The 16854-nt window shown below is 41.7% G+C and overlaps 1 protein-coding gene across 1 annotated transcript in view; it reads left to right on the top strand.

The window, feature by feature from the left end:
* Nucleotides 1-16854, top strand: part of LOC112162859 (amyloid-beta A4 precursor protein-binding family A member 1) — a 30136-nt gene that overhangs the window by 6999 nt on the left and 6283 nt on the right. The window contains exons 2-8 of the mRNA XM_024298791.2: nucleotides 1523-3326; nucleotides 6068-6343; nucleotides 6522-6561; nucleotides 6639-6784; nucleotides 14172-14201; nucleotides 14278-14364; nucleotides 14448-14648. Of these exons, the coding sequence (XP_024154559.1) occupies nucleotides 1590-3326; nucleotides 6068-6343; nucleotides 6522-6561; nucleotides 6639-6784; nucleotides 14172-14201; nucleotides 14278-14364; nucleotides 14448-14648 (2517 nt within the window). The 5' untranslated portion in view covers nucleotides 1523-1589. The remainder of the gene's footprint in view (nucleotides 1-1522; nucleotides 3327-6067; nucleotides 6344-6521; nucleotides 6562-6638; nucleotides 6785-14171; nucleotides 14202-14277; nucleotides 14365-14447; nucleotides 14649-16854) is intronic.

The raw sequence follows: 16854 nt of genomic DNA, 5'->3' as shown, positions 1-16854 counted from the left end.
GTCCAGGTGTGTGCTATCTAATCTGGAAAGGACCAATCAGGCCAGGGCAGGAGCAACATTTTTAAATTGGTCTACTTTGGTTGGCTTTTTCCTAATGTTAAACTAAATGTCAAATATGACGTATTTAGTTCAAGATCAAATGGAAAAAATATATCAAGTACAAACATTATTTTCCATCATAAGATAATTTGCTTTGAATGTATTATTATATTAAACAGAGCTTAAAGTAACTATATTTCTTGTATTGTAATTTTTTTCCAGTTGATTATTGCTCTATTGATTATGATTATGCAGTTTTGGCCAAACATAAAAATTCCTGTGTTGTTTTTTCAGACATATTTTCTGCAGAGCGGCATGAGCTCATTAGAAATATGCCACTGAGACGTGGGACGTGGGACTGTTGGTGCGTTATATAGTGCGTTTGATATTTTGTGGTGCTGTCCGAATCTACAATTCCAAAATTGAGTGCACTAGAAATTTTCCAGAAGCCTTTGGAAAAGACTAGCATGGATCGATGATCGCTACATTAGCGAATATAGACCACAATGCATTGCGGTCGAAACATTTTTAGCAAAAAAAAAAAGTATTTAAATGTAATGTTTTGATAAACCGTCCACATTTTCATTTTCAAAGCAGTCACAAATAGACATCGTGAAATGTTTGAATTGATTAGATTTTTACTTTGTGAAATCTGAGACATCATATCCGACCTTTAGAAAACAAAAAAAGTATTGAGCATCGTGTCTGAATTGCTTTCAAAATCCAGGGCACTATGTAGTGTTTTAGTAGTTAAGGATTAGAGGAGGAATTCGGACATAGCATTTGCTTTTATACTCTCTCCCGCTAGCTTACTGTTCCTCACAACACCAAGCTAACATTAGCGTAACAAAAAATATATATCAGAGTTTATCTAATCGTATAGTTTTGATTCAGATTCCAGCACAGATGAGGAAAACAAAGACGTTCATGGATGGATTTGTCTGCAAGAGGATACATCAGAGCAGAGAAGGGAGGCTTTGACCCGCCCACAGCAGATACTGTGTCACAAACCTTGTCGCGATTTGGTTAAAGAAATAGTCCAAAACGCAGTTTTAATCTTAAAATATTTTGTACATGTTCTCCATCATGAGAAAAATGCTACAAACACAATTTTCTATGTACTTATAGTTTAAAAAAATTAGCTCAGTATTTGACATTTGTGTTTTCTGGAAGAAATATAAGGCCTCTTGATTTGATGTAATTTCAGCAGAAAATTCAGTTTATTTTACTGCTATAGGAGAATTTTAGCCATAAATTCATAAATATGACAAATTTACTTAAATCTTTTTCTTTTCTTCAGCCAGAGTCGGGGAGGGGTAAACCATTTTTCCCTTCTGTTGGCGACCCCTACCTTAGATTGTAATAGGTCAATGATAAACATGATTAAAGATAGATTTTATCTTTCTGACATTTGTGACGCTCATCATCAATCCTGATATCCAGTTGATAACCGCTCACGACCTGCTTTTTTCATGTCTTCCAGGATTTGCAGTGACAGTATTGTTTTGAAGATGGATATGTTCTGGGAGCTGGAGTGAAACACCTTAGCGATGAGTAGTAGCAGGGAGTATCAGGAAGAGGCAACAGGAGGCACAGATGAGGAGCAGTACACGGCCTCTGCGCCTCCCAAGAACCGGCACCAAAATGGGACCGCTGGCGAAGCGCCCTCTCGTCGCTCCTGGAGGCCATGTCAGATGCTTCATCAAGACGGGGAGATGAATCCACACCATCATCATCATCATCACCACCGTCACCACCCTCCCCACCATCATACTGCTGGGCGGGGGCCCCCTCGTCACCGTCGGCGGCCTGCGTCAGGCCAAAGTCAGGGTCAGATTCACAGTCCTGGTCAGGAACCGCAGTGCGTGCTACCACGAAGTGAAGGCCAGGGTGCAGAGCCCCGTCCTGTCCAGCTACACCGCCCAGCTGTAACCCGCTACCGTCGTCATGGTGACCCCAACCCCAGACTCAGAGGTCACAGACAGCGGCAGCAATTCAGAGAGATTCAGGAGTCTTCACCAAGTGTGGATGACAGAGAAGGTCCAGCGGAGGCGCAGGCTAAACCATGCTCCTCAGCTGATCCTGTAGTGGACCTATCACAGAGCAGGGGATCTCCTCAAACTCTCCTCTCAGCAAGTCCACCTCAAAATGTCTCTGCTGATTCAGGAAAGGACGTCCAGGAGCCAAAGGTGGAGCATGAAGACGAAACAGAAGTCAAAGAGGATGAAGGAAAACCCCCTTGTTCTGCAGAGCAGCCCAGCTGCAGCACAAGCAAAGCAGAAGAAGAAGCTGAGAGGGAGGAGGAGGACCAAGGAGACGCAATGGAGAATGCAGAGGAGGATCCTGCGGCTCAGGGACGAGAACTGACTGACCTCTGCTCCGACACTGAAAGCGCTGCCTCCCTCAGCATGGACGGACCTCTCCACAGCCCGCCACCACTCCACTCTCCAACTCCTCCCTCCTCCCCCGACGTTCCTCCTTTCCCACAGCTGGACCATTTCAGCGAGGATGTCAGCATGACCTCGCAGCCCGACAATGACCTCTTACCTGAAGAGGAGGAGGACTGCTCTGAATCCTGCTCACTGTCTCACTCCACGTCTTGCTCCGAATCTTGTCCTAAATCCTGCTCAGACGAGGCCCAGCAAGCGTCTTACCCCGAGCCAAAATCTTATCCAAACTCCTTCCCCGAACCCCTGAAGACCTCCTACCCTGAGCTGCAGAAAGAAGCTCATCGCCCATCAGGCAGGAGGATTGAGCCCTCCAAAGCCCAGCAAGAAAAGGAACCCTTTACCATCCACAGACTGGATAATGCACCAAAAGTGGCTCCATCTTCCTCCAGCGAGGGTTCCCATCACATTCCAAGGCAGAGCAGAGACCGAGGCCTGCACCACTCTCCTGCTGATCGCTCTGTCGGCTGCAGGTTGCATCACTACGATGGGCAGTCTGATGGTGATGAAGACGCCGTGGATAAAAGCCCACTTTCTAAAAGTGGTAGGCAGTCACCCAGACAACTTCAACACAAGGCAAAGATGTCCTCGCCTGGCCAGATGGGTGTCTGTGACACCCACAATGAGCGGAGTGCGGTGGGTCTGTCTGGTGAAGCCACAAAAGCTGGAGATGCTATCAGTCTGGCGATCAAAGACATCAAGGAAGCGATTGAAGGAGTGAAGACTAAGACGGTCCGCTCCCCATACACACCTGACCAGCCTATGGAGCCCATATGGGTGATGAGGCAGGAGGTCAGCCCTATGGAGGATGCATACCCGCTGCAAGCCACAACTAGCCATGTGAGTATTTCAAGGAGGTGCCACTTGAGCTGTTTGTTACGCCACGTTCACACCGGGCTAGGAAACAAGCATTCAAGTGACCATTCCTAATAAAAACTCTACGCAAATGTGCTTATATGCGCCTTTCAAGGCTCTGCATTCAAAATGCTAGAGTTCACGCATAGCTACGTCAGTTTTTGGGCCCTACGTACAGAATGCACGGCCATTGAACACTCATTGAAAATTAAACCAGTCAAACTTTGACCAATCAGGGACTCGTATTTCGTAGTGACTTATGGGTAGCGTCCTTGTTAATTCAAGGAAGTGTAAACTGGAATTCTATGACACCAAGTCATTTATTCGAATAGAGCTGTGAAAGAAAAAGCCTGGAAGAACATTTGTGAGATTTGCACCGCATCAACATTTTCCATCAAAACTCTTCCATTTGTGAGTGCATGTGCTTGTGTCAGGTACAGACAGTCCAGTGTGAACACTATGCTAAAAGTGAGTTCTAGAATGCCCGTTTAGCAAGTTCTTGAACACATATTTGCCTGGTGTGTATGTAGGTCAGCAGGGTTGGCTTAGCTCTAGTATCCCTTAAAACATTTGATTTGTTAAATGAAAGCTGATAAAACTGAGTAAAGCTCAAAAACATCTGCAGTTTGTCCACTTCAAACATTTTTGATGGGACTTCCAATGAATAAATTGAGTTTCTTCAGTGTGAGAGAAGACTGAAGTGTTAGATAGGTGGATTGGAGAGGTGTCGCCGTTATGCGGTCGCTGTACCGGTCCGTTGTGGTAAAGTGAGATCTGAGCCAAAAAGCAAAGCTCTCAATTTACCGGCCAATCTTCGTTCCAATTCTCACCTATGGTCATGATCTCTGGGTCATGACCAAAATAACGATATCCCGACTACAAGCGGCTGAAATGAGTTTTCTCCAGTGGGTGGTTGAGCGCTCCCTTAGAGATTGGGTGAGACCCTCGATCACTTGGAGAGAGCTCAGAGAGCCAGTTGAGGTGGCTTGAGCATCTGGTCCAAATGTCCTCTGAACGCCTCCCTGGAGAGATGTTCCAGGCATGTCTCACTGGGCGGAACCCCTGGGAAAGACCCAGGACACACTGGAGAGACTATGTCTTTCGCCTGGACTAGGAACGCCTCAGGGTCCTTCCAGAAGAATTAAAGGAAGTGACCAGGGAGAGGGAAGTCTGGGCGTCTTTGCTTAGACTGCTGCCCCTACGTCCTGGTCCTGGTTGAACGTAGAAGATGGATGGATGGATGGACGGAGTTTCTTCAGTCTGAAGCTTCTCCAGATAAGGATACAAGAGATAATGAAGTCTTAAGTATTGGAGTCCACTGAGCTGCAGGTGGATCTCAAACAAACGCTTCAAAACATACATGTTTGTCTGACACGTGTCTCATAGTCTCAAGACACATTTTAGTCTAGTTTCTGAATCCAAAAGTACAAAAAAATGTGAGAAAAGTTGTGTGAGAACTTTATGGGGAAGGTAACTAACTAACTGGCGTCGTCTGACTCTAACATGGCAATATCCATACCACGAAAAAATGGCATGGGAATTGAATTCATTTGGTTGGAGCTGGAAGTAAGCCATTTGTGAGAGGGACTTGACACACAATTAGTCCACTTCTCAGAGACAGTCAATGTGTTGTATTCTGACTCACAAGTTGTACATGCTGCCTCTTTCTGACGTCACCAAAAAACACAGTAAATGTTCACAGCTTTGCAGATGACACACAACTTTACATCACTGTGCCCCTGTTGACATGGGACTGCTGATTATTTTTAACATTTCTATTTTAGATCAGATAAAGAAGTGGACGGCAGCTCATTTAGAACCAAACTGTGGTCATTTATTCAGAGGCAAACACAGGGTAATGTAAAGATGATAAGGGATAATTCGTACGTGAGAATGCCTCTGACCTTGGAGCATTATTGGATGCATGGAACTCATTAAAATAACATAAGAAAGTCTATGTTTTATCATGTTGGTTGAAGTCAGACCTTTTCCTTTTGGGAGATGTTAGTTGATTTTTATATCACATCCAGAATGTATTATTACTCTGTTCTTCTCACAGGTTTTAATAAAAAATCATCACAAAACAAACATCAAGTCTTGAAGAATTCAACCATTTAAAGTGTCTTCATGTAATGCTATTAATATATGACATTCCTGGACTTTTCTTTTATACTAAAATAATTTTGCTGTATGAATTCCAGACTCTCGGATGTAGGTCTGGTCCAGAGTCTGAGCAGAAACCTGGAAGTGTTCTGCTCCTTCTCTGATGATCTGAGGTCCTCTTCAACTGAGGAGATTTGGTAGAAATAAGCTTAAAACACATTGTTGTACTGCTAAATCAGTCCACTAACTTCATTTCTTGCCCTTTCAAATAACATTTTTATCAATATAGTTTACCTCTATTCTTTTTTTTGCAAAGTTCAAAACTATGTCTTAAAGTTGTGTCATAACAACTGGACTGAAACTCTCTTATTACTTGTAACATTTCGCCGCTCATCCAAGAGGCTTCATCAGTCAGTTGCTATGACTCAACTACAAGACAACGGCCCTTTTTTTACTCAACTACATTTTAAAATGAATTTTTTGTTTTTTTCATTTTCTAGAAAGTAACAAATCAAATGTCCTTAAAAGTTCTGCAAAATAAATAAAGTTGAGGATATTTTTCCAGAATTGTTGTCTAGTTTCTTGTTAGCATGCTAACTTTTGTTTTCTCCTCCTCCTTGTAGTCCTCCCCTCACTCCCCCTCTCAGTCCGAGTCTCCGTGCCGCTTCTCCTCGCTTCCAGTCCGGGAGAACGTCAGTCCTCTGAGAGCCGACCCGTGCAGATCCGTCAACCCACAGCACCAACAGCAGCATCCCATCCAGTCTCAGCAGAGAGACGGCGGCCGGGCGCCGCAGACCTACACGTCTGCAGCGGCCAAACAAGTGCAGCAGCACCACCCCGCACAGCAGCCACAAACAGCTCGGCCGCAGTCGCCCCCCCAGAAAGCATCTCTCCCGGAGGTGAGGGTTTCTCATGTCAGCAGGTTCTCTTTCTGTATCTTTTCTTGATGATGTTGACGTCCAGAAAAAAGTCCAGGACGGGTTTGGAGGACGTCTTTGAGTGCTATCAGGAGTCTGGATGAAGGATATTTCAGTGGCACATGTTCTTTAAACCAAAATGTTCTTTTTGTCTCTGCAGTTACGCAGACCTCTTCCTCCTTTTCCCACCTTTGTTGATCGTGAGTGGATGTTCTTTTTATCCTTTTATCTGTTTGCCTGTGTGTACGAGCCTAACAGCTGTGTGTGCTTCATGCAGTCCCGGGTCCATGTGACCCTGAAGACCTCATAGATGGCATCATCTTTGCAGCCACTTACCTGGGCTGCACCCACCTGCTCTCAGAGAGGACGCCCACCAAGAGTGCCCGCATGCAGCAGGCACAGGAGGCCATGAGCAGAGTCCGGGTGAGCGCACCTCACACAGCGGATTTCACTTCCTGCATGTGAAAAGATGAATTTCCACAAAAACTGTCAGTCTGAGCCCAGAGTCTGTTTGGTTTATCTGCTGCAGTTGATTCGTTTTTGTGCTATGGTTAAGTGGACCGGATCCGGCCCTCCAGATCATTTTATTTTATTGTTATTAATGGCCCGATGTCATCTTGCTCTTAATTCTAAATTGTATAATTTTGACAAAAATATATTTTCATTGAGAGTAAAATATTGAAAGTTATTTAAGGTTTAAGTTGATTTATTCTGGAATAATATTCCTGCCTTTTCATTATTAATAAATAAATTGAAAAGATACGGTTTTAAAGTTTTAAAAATTGGCCTTCTGCTAGCTTTTTGTACTTTTTTGCCATTTACTAAGATTTTTTAGGCTATTTTGGAGTTTAGCTAATATTCCAGCTACATGCTAGCCGTTTTGGCTAATTTGTCTTTTCTTTTTCTTTTTAAAAGTGTTTTGGAGTTAGGCTAATATTCCAGCAACATGCTAGCTGTTTTGGCTAATTTGGGCTTTTTTTTGTTTGTTTTTAAGGCTGTTGTGGAGTTAGGCTAGTATTTACACGCTAGCTGCTTTGGTTAATTTAGGCTTTTTTTCTTTTTTTGTGATATTTTGAAGTTTTGCTTTTTTTTCAGCTACATGCTAGCTGTTTTGGCTAACCTAAATTGTTGGGTTTTTTTAAGGTTAATTTGGCATTTATCTAATATTTTAGCTGACTATCAGCTTTAGTGTTTTCAGCTACCAACTTCAGGGGTTTTAGCTATCAATTTCAGCATCTTCTGCTATCACCACTAGCACCCAGAAAATATTTCAATGGTGACCCCATATGGTTTCCTTTGAGCTGAATTGGTGGGCCCCAGGTGGCTTTGTCTGCGGGTTGCATGGTGGCTCTATCTATGTTTGCTCACACTGGCTTGAGTGGACACTCAGTGGTCTGGCTCGCTAACTCGCTGCTCTGTTCGCCGGCAGCTTGTTAGCACACTAAGATTTCCAGCGGGCAGCTGGTTAGCGTAGGGACACAGACCACAGAGTTCCCACCAGTGTTTTGTTCTGTGAACTTCTTAACGATAAGTCCACCTGAATAACTGAGAACCTTCATCAACATTTTAATATTACTTCAGCGCATCAGTCAATGAAGAGCTTCCATCAAACACCTTTAGATCCCAGATTCACTCAAAGTTGCTTTACTTCGTGTCCACGGTTTGAGCAGCCATCACAGCCCTCTCAGGGTCTCAGCGCGGTGCATCATGTACGGTTGGGTGCGCCCTGTCCAGAGTCTCCTCAGCTCCTTTGGATGTTATGTAAAAACCCTGCAGGGCCTCAGAGAGACCAGAGACCTGGAGTTCTCCTGTGTCACAGTCTGTCATGTCAAACTTGCATCATGCAAACGAGGAGATGCTTTTAAGCCCATTCTGGTGCATCCAAGGGCTGTTACGTATGTTAAGAGAGAACGAGACTTGAATCGGGCCCTTTTTGTTTGGGCTTTGATATGCTCATGAAAAGCAGCGATGGGCTGCAGGACACGGCGGCTCTGAATGAGGCCGACGAGCAGCCGGGACGCTTCACTTTCCCCTCATCCTGCAGGAGAAAGTGGCGTGGAAGCGAGCCTTGATCTCACAGCGACTGGGATGTGAATGCTGGAACCATGCACATCCATCATGCAAAAGGAACGCCCGTCTGCTGAAAAACCTGCAGAAATCGTCACAGCACATTTTGCATGTGTTCCGGTAGTTTTTGCACCACGAGGCACACTTAAATACACTTTTTTTTCATAAAACAACAGTGCACCTTATATATAGATTAATACTGTCACAGTATTGTGTTGTTACTATGAATGCGCTAATGGTTAAAAGGGTAGTGGTCTTGGAATGTTTTTTTAGATGTTACTAACAAGGTTGGGAGTTACAGGTATTGTAAATATGTTAACAATGTGAAGAATTTCACAAACAAGTTATAGAGTTACACACTTGATAAAATCTGAATGACTGACTTATCTTTAACTCTTTTATCTCAATTATTGAGCCTCATAGATGTTCAGAAATAGACCATTCATTGATGGTGCACCTATAGTTCTGAAAATACAGCATTTTTATGGAGACGTAGAAATGAAAAGCATAAAACAACATTTTCCTGATTACCTCTTCCTGTCAAACTACATTCATGGCTGTAATGATTCATGCAAACAGTCATGCACAAGGAGGTCTCTCTGCAAGGAAAAGCAGCATTTAAAGGTTGTTGTGTCCTCCAGTTAACAGATTTCTAATAAATGCTTGTTTAGGAGCAAATGTCTGCAAAGCTGGACACTTTGCAGACAGAGCTGCTCAGTAGTTCTTCTGCTTTAAGTTAACCCTTAAACACCAGAAATCCAGTGTTTATGTTCTTTGATTTACTGTAACTTTTCAACCATTAGTAAGATAAGTACAGTAGATTCTGAAGGAGAAAACCGGCCCTCCAGATCGTTTTATTTTATTGTTATTGATGGCCCGATGTTATCTTGCACTAATTTGTAACATTCTGACAAAGTATATTTTTATGGAGGGTAAAATATTGAAAGTTATTTAAGGTTTAGGTTGATTTATTCTAGAATAATATTCCTGACTTTTTATTATTCATCATTGTGTTAAAAAGTTACTGTTCTAAAGTTTTAATAATTGCATTCTACTAGTTTTTTAGACTATTTTGGCATTTACTAAGTTTTCTTAGGATGTTTTGGAGTTTTCAGCTGCATGCTAGCTGTTTTGGCTAATTAAGGCTTTTTTTTTAAGTTTCTTAGGCTGTTTTGGAGTTAGGCTCATATTTACACACCAGCTGTTTTGGCTAATTTCTGCTTTTTTTTTTATAGGATATTTTGGAGTTTAGCTATTTTTTCAGCTACATGCTAGCTGTTTTGGTTAATGTAAGTTTTATTTTTTTTGTTTTTTAGACTAATTTGACTTTTAGCTGATTATCAGATTCAGCGTTTTCAGCTATCAATTTCATAATCTTCAGCTATCATCTTCAGCGGCCAAATTCAGCTCACAGCATTCACACTATCCTGTTCGGCCCACGATCTGAGGTGTGTTTTGGATTTTTGCCCCTTGTGCGATTGAGTTTGACACCTCAAAGCTTTGGTCCCAACTGCCCTCACATGTGGAAACGGGCTTTCTGTGGGAAAAAAAGGGGAAAAAATCTGGAAATACTGTTGTAGACCACTGAAGAGCAACATTGTTCATGCTCATTTTTTTCTACAGGCATGCTGCAAGCAACAGGAAGTTTATGTGTTGTTTATGTTCATTATGTTTCGTGTTTCATAGATTTTTTTTTCCTTCAATGCGCAATTCCACCACTAGGGAGAGCAAAGGAAAAGAAAAACTGGCTTAACAAGAGATCAAGGCTTAAACAGAGATCAGTAAGGCCACGGTCACAACCATAGACTGTATATAAAATATTATTTTTACAGTCTATGGTCACAACTGCCACTCTGTGATGGGGAGGCATCGGCAGAATCTTCAAGATTTCATGCTGCCTCCTGATTTTTTTTTTAAATAATTGGCGTTTTCTTAAATGTAGAAGGTGACAGTCAGGCGGCTATCAGTTGTGTTTTTATGTAAAACTTGATATAAACGGCCGTCGTTTGGAGACATTTTCACATCGTCCAATCAGAGCTGCTGCCGGCCCCCTGTGGCTGCTCAACTATCACCCGATTTCATAATGCCGTCATCCCCGACTGTCACTGGTCTGCCACCGTGTGACCTCAAAGTGTGTCCGTGTGGCCACTGACTAATGCCAACTATTAGAGAAAAATCACCTTAAATTTAAATAAGTTTTTCTTAAAACCTCTGCAGTCAACACACAGCATGTTAAATATGACCTAAAATACAACTCCCAATTACAAATGTCGCCAAATTTGCTGAAAAACTTGTATTTAGGTCACCGCACAGATGCATTCTGGGATATGTGATAATAGTCTTACACATGGCTGTACAAAAGATGGAGGTCAGAGTGTAAAGATGATCACTTTGAGCTTTTTTCCTAACTTTTCTTCCTCTAAATTCACAATGTTTGCTTCTTAATTTAAAAAGTTCTAAATCTGCAAATCATTAATAAAGACATCAGAAAGATCTTTTTAGTATAATTTGCTCCATTGTTTGACCTTTACCATCAACACAGCTGCTGTCTGTCGGGGAAAATACATTTCAAACTCAGTTGTAAAAAGTTAAATGACAGTAAAAAGGGTTCATATTTTCAGCCGCAATAAAAACTTTCTAAAAGTTTTCAACATTTGAGCATATTTGATCATTGTTCTGATAATCTGTCAGATCCTACAGCTGGCTGGTGCATGAACTCACGAGGGGAAAGTAACGGGTCGGCTGACTGACCCCAAAAGCAGAGAGGAGGGAAATGTTATCATAAGTTCCAGGAAAACAAAGGCATGACCACAACAGAGAAACCGCATTAATGTAGCGCTCAGGGCTCAAATGGTTGCCATGCAACAGCGCTCGCCTCGTACGCATGCAGTAAAGCTGTCTCTGATGCAGTACGGATCACGTCACGACTAAATATAATATTTCAGGGATCAGAATTAGACTCAGAGCTGAGTCAGAACTGAACTCAGAAGCTTGCTGATTCAGACAGATAAAAAGTCATTTTCTTATCTGATTGTTGATGGATTAAATATTTTCATGTTAACATTTTTAAAAGTGTTTCCAGTTTAAATATTATTATGCAGTTTTTAGCCCAAATCTAAGTGAATGGGTCGTTTTCCAGGACATAGGTTCTGCAGAGCGGCAGGAGTTCATTGGAAATTCACTTCTGAGTAGTTGGTCTGTTGCCCCATCTTCCCGTCACCGATACGCTCTCCTACTAGCTTACAGCCCCTCAACCCTCAACATAGTGGTCACAAATATATTTATTTTAAACAGTATTTCATCATCTGCCCCTAATTCATAATGATTTGATTAAAAAAAAATACTCAGAAATGACATTTTAAGATGAATTCGTCAGGAAAAACACCAAAAAACAAAAGTAAATTCTTTCCAATGTTTTCCAAAAGAAAAGTTCTTAAACATCCTCCAACTCTCTGAGCTTAGGCCGCTTTTCATGACTGCTGTATCTGGAAATAACAAAGTGAATTTTTGTTCTACCAGCTGATCATCAAGCACAAACCAGAGCAGGGTCATCGTGTCCCCATCCCCTAATAGTTTATAAAAATAAAGAAATACTGAGACAAACAAGTCCAAATGTTACTACTGGAGTCAGTGTAAAAAATACTTTTTTTTATGAGTTACTCATGTAAATGTAACTGAGAGGATACGACTGGTTACTTTGGTATAAGAGTTTGTTCTAGAAATTAGGATTTTTTTGGAAATCTTTTTCTTCATCAAACACCAGACAAATCTCTGAAGAACTGAAGATGATCTGCAGGGAAATAAGGATTTAAAAATGTGAATGGAGGGTCTTCAGTCATTACATAGTTGAATGAAGCTGTTTTTGCAGCAGGAGGCTCTACAGACAGACTCCTCTGAAGGCTGTGCGGAGGCTGTGAATGTTTTCCGATTCAGCTCCAGACTCGTCCTTGGCTCAGAATCAGAAACCTTCATCTGCTCGTTTCCATGAATCTCTGCCTTCAAAGTCTGAGTTTAGAAGCAGCTTCTGTGTGTTGCTGTAAGATGTGATGTCAAAGTAATATAACAAATCAAGAAAAAATGTTACACTTTGATTATATATGTGTACATATATATATATGTGAGTATGTATATATATATATATATATATATATTATATATATATATTATATATATATATAATATATATAGAAACTTATATATATATATATATATATATATATATATATATATATATATGTGTTGTATTTATTTATGTATTATTTAAAGACCCACTTCAAGGAAAACTGAGTTTCTTTTGGCATTGTTCTGATGATGGAGGACAAATATTAAAAAAATAAACTCAAAATTGCATTTCTGAGAATCTTTTTATTCAAATTGTTGTGAATACGGAGTAGAAAAATAAATGTTGTTTGAACAACAACATAGAAAGAGTCCCACTTCGATCATCTTTTCCTCTATTTTCAAAATGGTTTCAGTTTTAATAGCCAAAACCAAAAAACCTGTTGTTTTCTGGGACATAGTTTCTGCAGAGCAGCAGGAGTTCATTGGCACGGAACTGCTCCCACTTCCCATTATCCATCTATTTACACGCTCTCCTACTAGCTTTCTGCCACTCACAAATCAAAGCTAGAATTAGCAGTGCAACAAAAATGGCGACCAATATTGGAGTTATCCAGTTTAGATCCAGATTCCAGTTCAGATGAGGAAAACAAAGACGTCCATGGATCTATTTGTCTGCAAGTGGATGCATCAGAATGAAGCGGAGCAGGACCCCAAAAGATTTTTTTTTTGTTTTTTCCTGATTTACAACAATTTAAATACAGAAATACTCAGAAATGACCTTTGGACCTTAATATTCTTTTTATTTTTCTTCCATCGTCAGAAAATGATCAAAAGAACAGGATAAAAACACAATTTTTATCTGAGTGGGTCTTTAGCCCCTCCCCCATGTCTACCCATCTCTGCACACGACCCTGTGGACATTCACCCACTTAACCCTTTAACACCGATTGAGGATTTCTCTCAACAATGCACCAAAAATACCGTCTGGATTCCTTCACTCCCGGTCGATTTACTCTCAATGTAAACCCAGGAACCTTTTTCAAGCATTAGTTTCTCGTAGGAAGAGTCAGAGTTGATGCACCACCATGAATGATTATTATTTTTTTTCACAATTGGAAATAAATTCTGAGGTTTTAAGCTCTCTTGTGCCCACTCACTCACACACATGTATCCATGCATTCAGTCATGCACACTCACCACACGGGGGCGCTGCTGTCCTGCAGTGAGCAGCTCCTGCAAACGTTCATGCTCAGGTTCACACACTAACTAGCTGCTGTTGTAAACTCAAACAGTTTACTACACTCGACTGGGAGGCGTGCTGGACCAGAGTCATGAGCCGGAGTGAAACGTTCATGTTAGAGAGGAGAACTCAAATGTGCAAAACTCCCTGACTGGTTGATGGGGATCAAGCTGAGGCGAGGCGTCTGGAGCACATGCGGCCCCGTCCCTGTCTTCAGGGCGGCTGGTGTCACATGGATGAGGAGGAAGCGTTGTGACGGTGGTTGCTGGAGGCCCGCGGCATCATGGTCCTGTCAGATGTGATAGACAGCAGCATCACTGTCCTCCCACACACAAGCATAAACATAACGCACCTTGAAGGTTCTTTTGTCCTCGGCTTTGGCATTTGGACTGCATGCGTGGAATCGGGCGCCGGACTGACTGTGTTCTTTGCTCTCTGCAGGCGGCACACAAGCAGAAGAGCAGGAAGAAGGTGAGTTTGAAGCCTCAGGTTGATCCAGATCATGAGGTTCCTCCTCCTTTCTGACATCTTTCTCCCGCTCCTGCAGAGCCCTGACGGCGAGGCTACGACCACGGCCGAGGTCGACCTGTTCATGTCCACGCAGAGGATCAAAGTCCTGAATGCAGACACTCAGGTAGAACGCTAGCACACTTCTCAGACCAATTTCACGTCGAACAGAGCAGAAAGCGTCTTCCTCCGTCCCGCTCTGTCCGCCAGGAGTCTTTAATGGACCTGCCCCTGCGGAACATCTCCTACATAGCCGACATTGGGAACATGGTGGTGCTGATGGCGAGGGGAAAGATGGTGAGGTCGCGCAGCGCCCAGGAGAGCCTGGAGCAGACAGACGAGCAGACCAGCATGAGTCACGACGACAGGAGGCTGTACAGGATGATCTGCCACGTCTTCGAGTCGGAGGACGTGAGTGTCGCTCTGAGAAGGCGGTCGTCGGGCTGAAGGTCAGGCAGCCGACCGCACAAAACGGCGATGTACTGAATGTGTGAACCTACAGCGAGCTGAAAGGCCCAAACTGTAGAAGTGAGATGGAAAGATGGAAGGAGAAATTCAAAGAGGAAAATGTTAGAGGTGGATGATGTGGAACCGGAAGTAACTAAGATCAGTGAGGATGAAGGGAAGAGGATGAAGAGTTTAAGAGCGGTTTGGGCCTGATTAAAACCTTATTATACCTTTTTGAAAATCTAGATACATTCATATAGTTGATAAATATATAACATGCATTTTTCCTCTTTGAGAATGAAAGAACAGAAATAGATGTTGGAAACATATTTTATTTTAAATGTGAAATTAGTTTTTACTTCCTTTCAAAATAAAAGACACCCTGTGTCTCATAGGATCATCCTTTTCCCTACGTACTACTGATGTTAACCTTTGGAAAAACACATTTACTGGTTTATCATTCAATAGAAATAGTTTCTAAAATATATTTTCTAAACAACTCCCTTCTGTATTGCTAATAAACATTGTTGCGCATCATAAAATATGTGCTTAAAAACCATGAGAATCTAAGGAGAAGTGCTCACTACCTCAGATTTAGACGTATTTGTGATGAATATTTGATAGAAAAGATTATAGGTTATATACCCTGTCTAAAATATCAATGTTTTAATCAATGAAAAATTAAACTAAATTAAATTTGCAAATATTTTGGCGTTAACCTCCCTTTCTCTCCCAAAACTTGGCATGGTTTGGCCTTCATCGTGTTTATTTCTTGATATTATGTTATTTCTTAAGTTTCCTTTGCTCCCCCTAGTGGTGGAATTGCGTGTTGCGGTCTTTTCTTTAAAGAGCCATAACTCGCCACAAGAATGGGCTAGAAACTTGCTTTTGTTTTAGGAAAATTCGTATATAATTAATATATATAATATCATTAATCTATCTATATGTTTTAAAGAAATTGTATTAATCGGATCCAGTTCACATACTGTAAAATTCATTAGTGACATGATAAAGAGATTGTTAATATCATCCAGTGTTACAAGGAGAAGTTATAACTAAAATGTTCAGATCATTAACATTGTAAACATTGTTCTTCTTCTCCTGGAGAGCGTTTCAGTTTGGCCACTAGGTGGCGATCGCGCTATAGCATCACACCTTATTCCAGAAAAAGAAGAAATTACAAGGAAAAAAAAAGATGTTTTAGACCACAAATAGTTACTTTAAAAAACATTTCCTTTAAAGAGTTTGTAAAATTCATGCCTGTGAGTTTATGACGATGTTCATTTAGTCAGAAATGTATGTTTAGGTCGACCGAGGGTTAGCATTAGCCGTCCTATAGGAAATCCTATTATATGTTAGCATCAAGATAGCAGACTTTAGCTTTATGCGCTAGATTGATCTCTACTTTTATGGATCGATTATTGATCAATTAAGCTTATATCGATTCAGATTGATCAATGGATTTTATCAACGGTAGCGACCAGGTCTCATCGTTTGTAGGTCCATTAAAAAAGTGGAATGTAACAATTGGGCTGAAGTCGCTGTAGCCACCTGTTGATCAGCAGAAAGTGATGACAACATTAAAAAGGAACAAAATGGCGTTCATTTAAGCTAACGTTTCCAACATTTGTAGGCATTCGGTGGTTTCCTGTGAACTCTTTTGGTCACGAGTTTGGATTGAAAATAACTGCAAACAACAGCAGGCCCTCGTCTGTGGTGGAACTGCAAACGTTCATTGCCATTCTTGGAGACGGTGTGATACAGGGTGAGAACCACTCAGTTGGAGCGAGGCTCAACTGAGTGGAAAAGCTCGACAGAATTAACTGGACCGTACCGTACCGCTCAGTGGAAATCACTGAAATCAAGAACTTCAATTTACTGTTGAAGCAGAAACAGAAGACAAAACAACCCAAAAAACTGATTCTTAATATGATAAACATGAAACACCCTCCTGATGTACTCTAAAACATAGAAAACCGAGAGCCCAGAGTGAGTTTAAATGAGAGTTAAATGTATTTTCTGCTTGTCGCTGCAGCACACAAATGAAGAAAGGAGGCCCGGCTCCTGCTGTCAGTAACGCTTAAGCTCCCTCTCTGAGAGGTGTCAGCCTCAGACCAGGCGCTCCTCCACCTCCAGTTTGCGCCTCCTCTGCTCCTCTCAGCAGAAACGT

Source organism: Oryzias melastigma, linkage group LG12 (assembly GCF_002922805.2).
Source record: "Oryzias melastigma strain HK-1 linkage group LG12, ASM292280v2, whole genome shotgun sequence".
Lineage (NCBI taxonomy): Eukaryota > Metazoa > Chordata > Actinopteri > Beloniformes > Adrianichthyidae > Oryzias > Oryzias melastigma.
The sequence above is the reverse complement of the archived record's forward strand: the minus strand, read 5'-3'. Positions and strand labels throughout refer to the sequence as shown.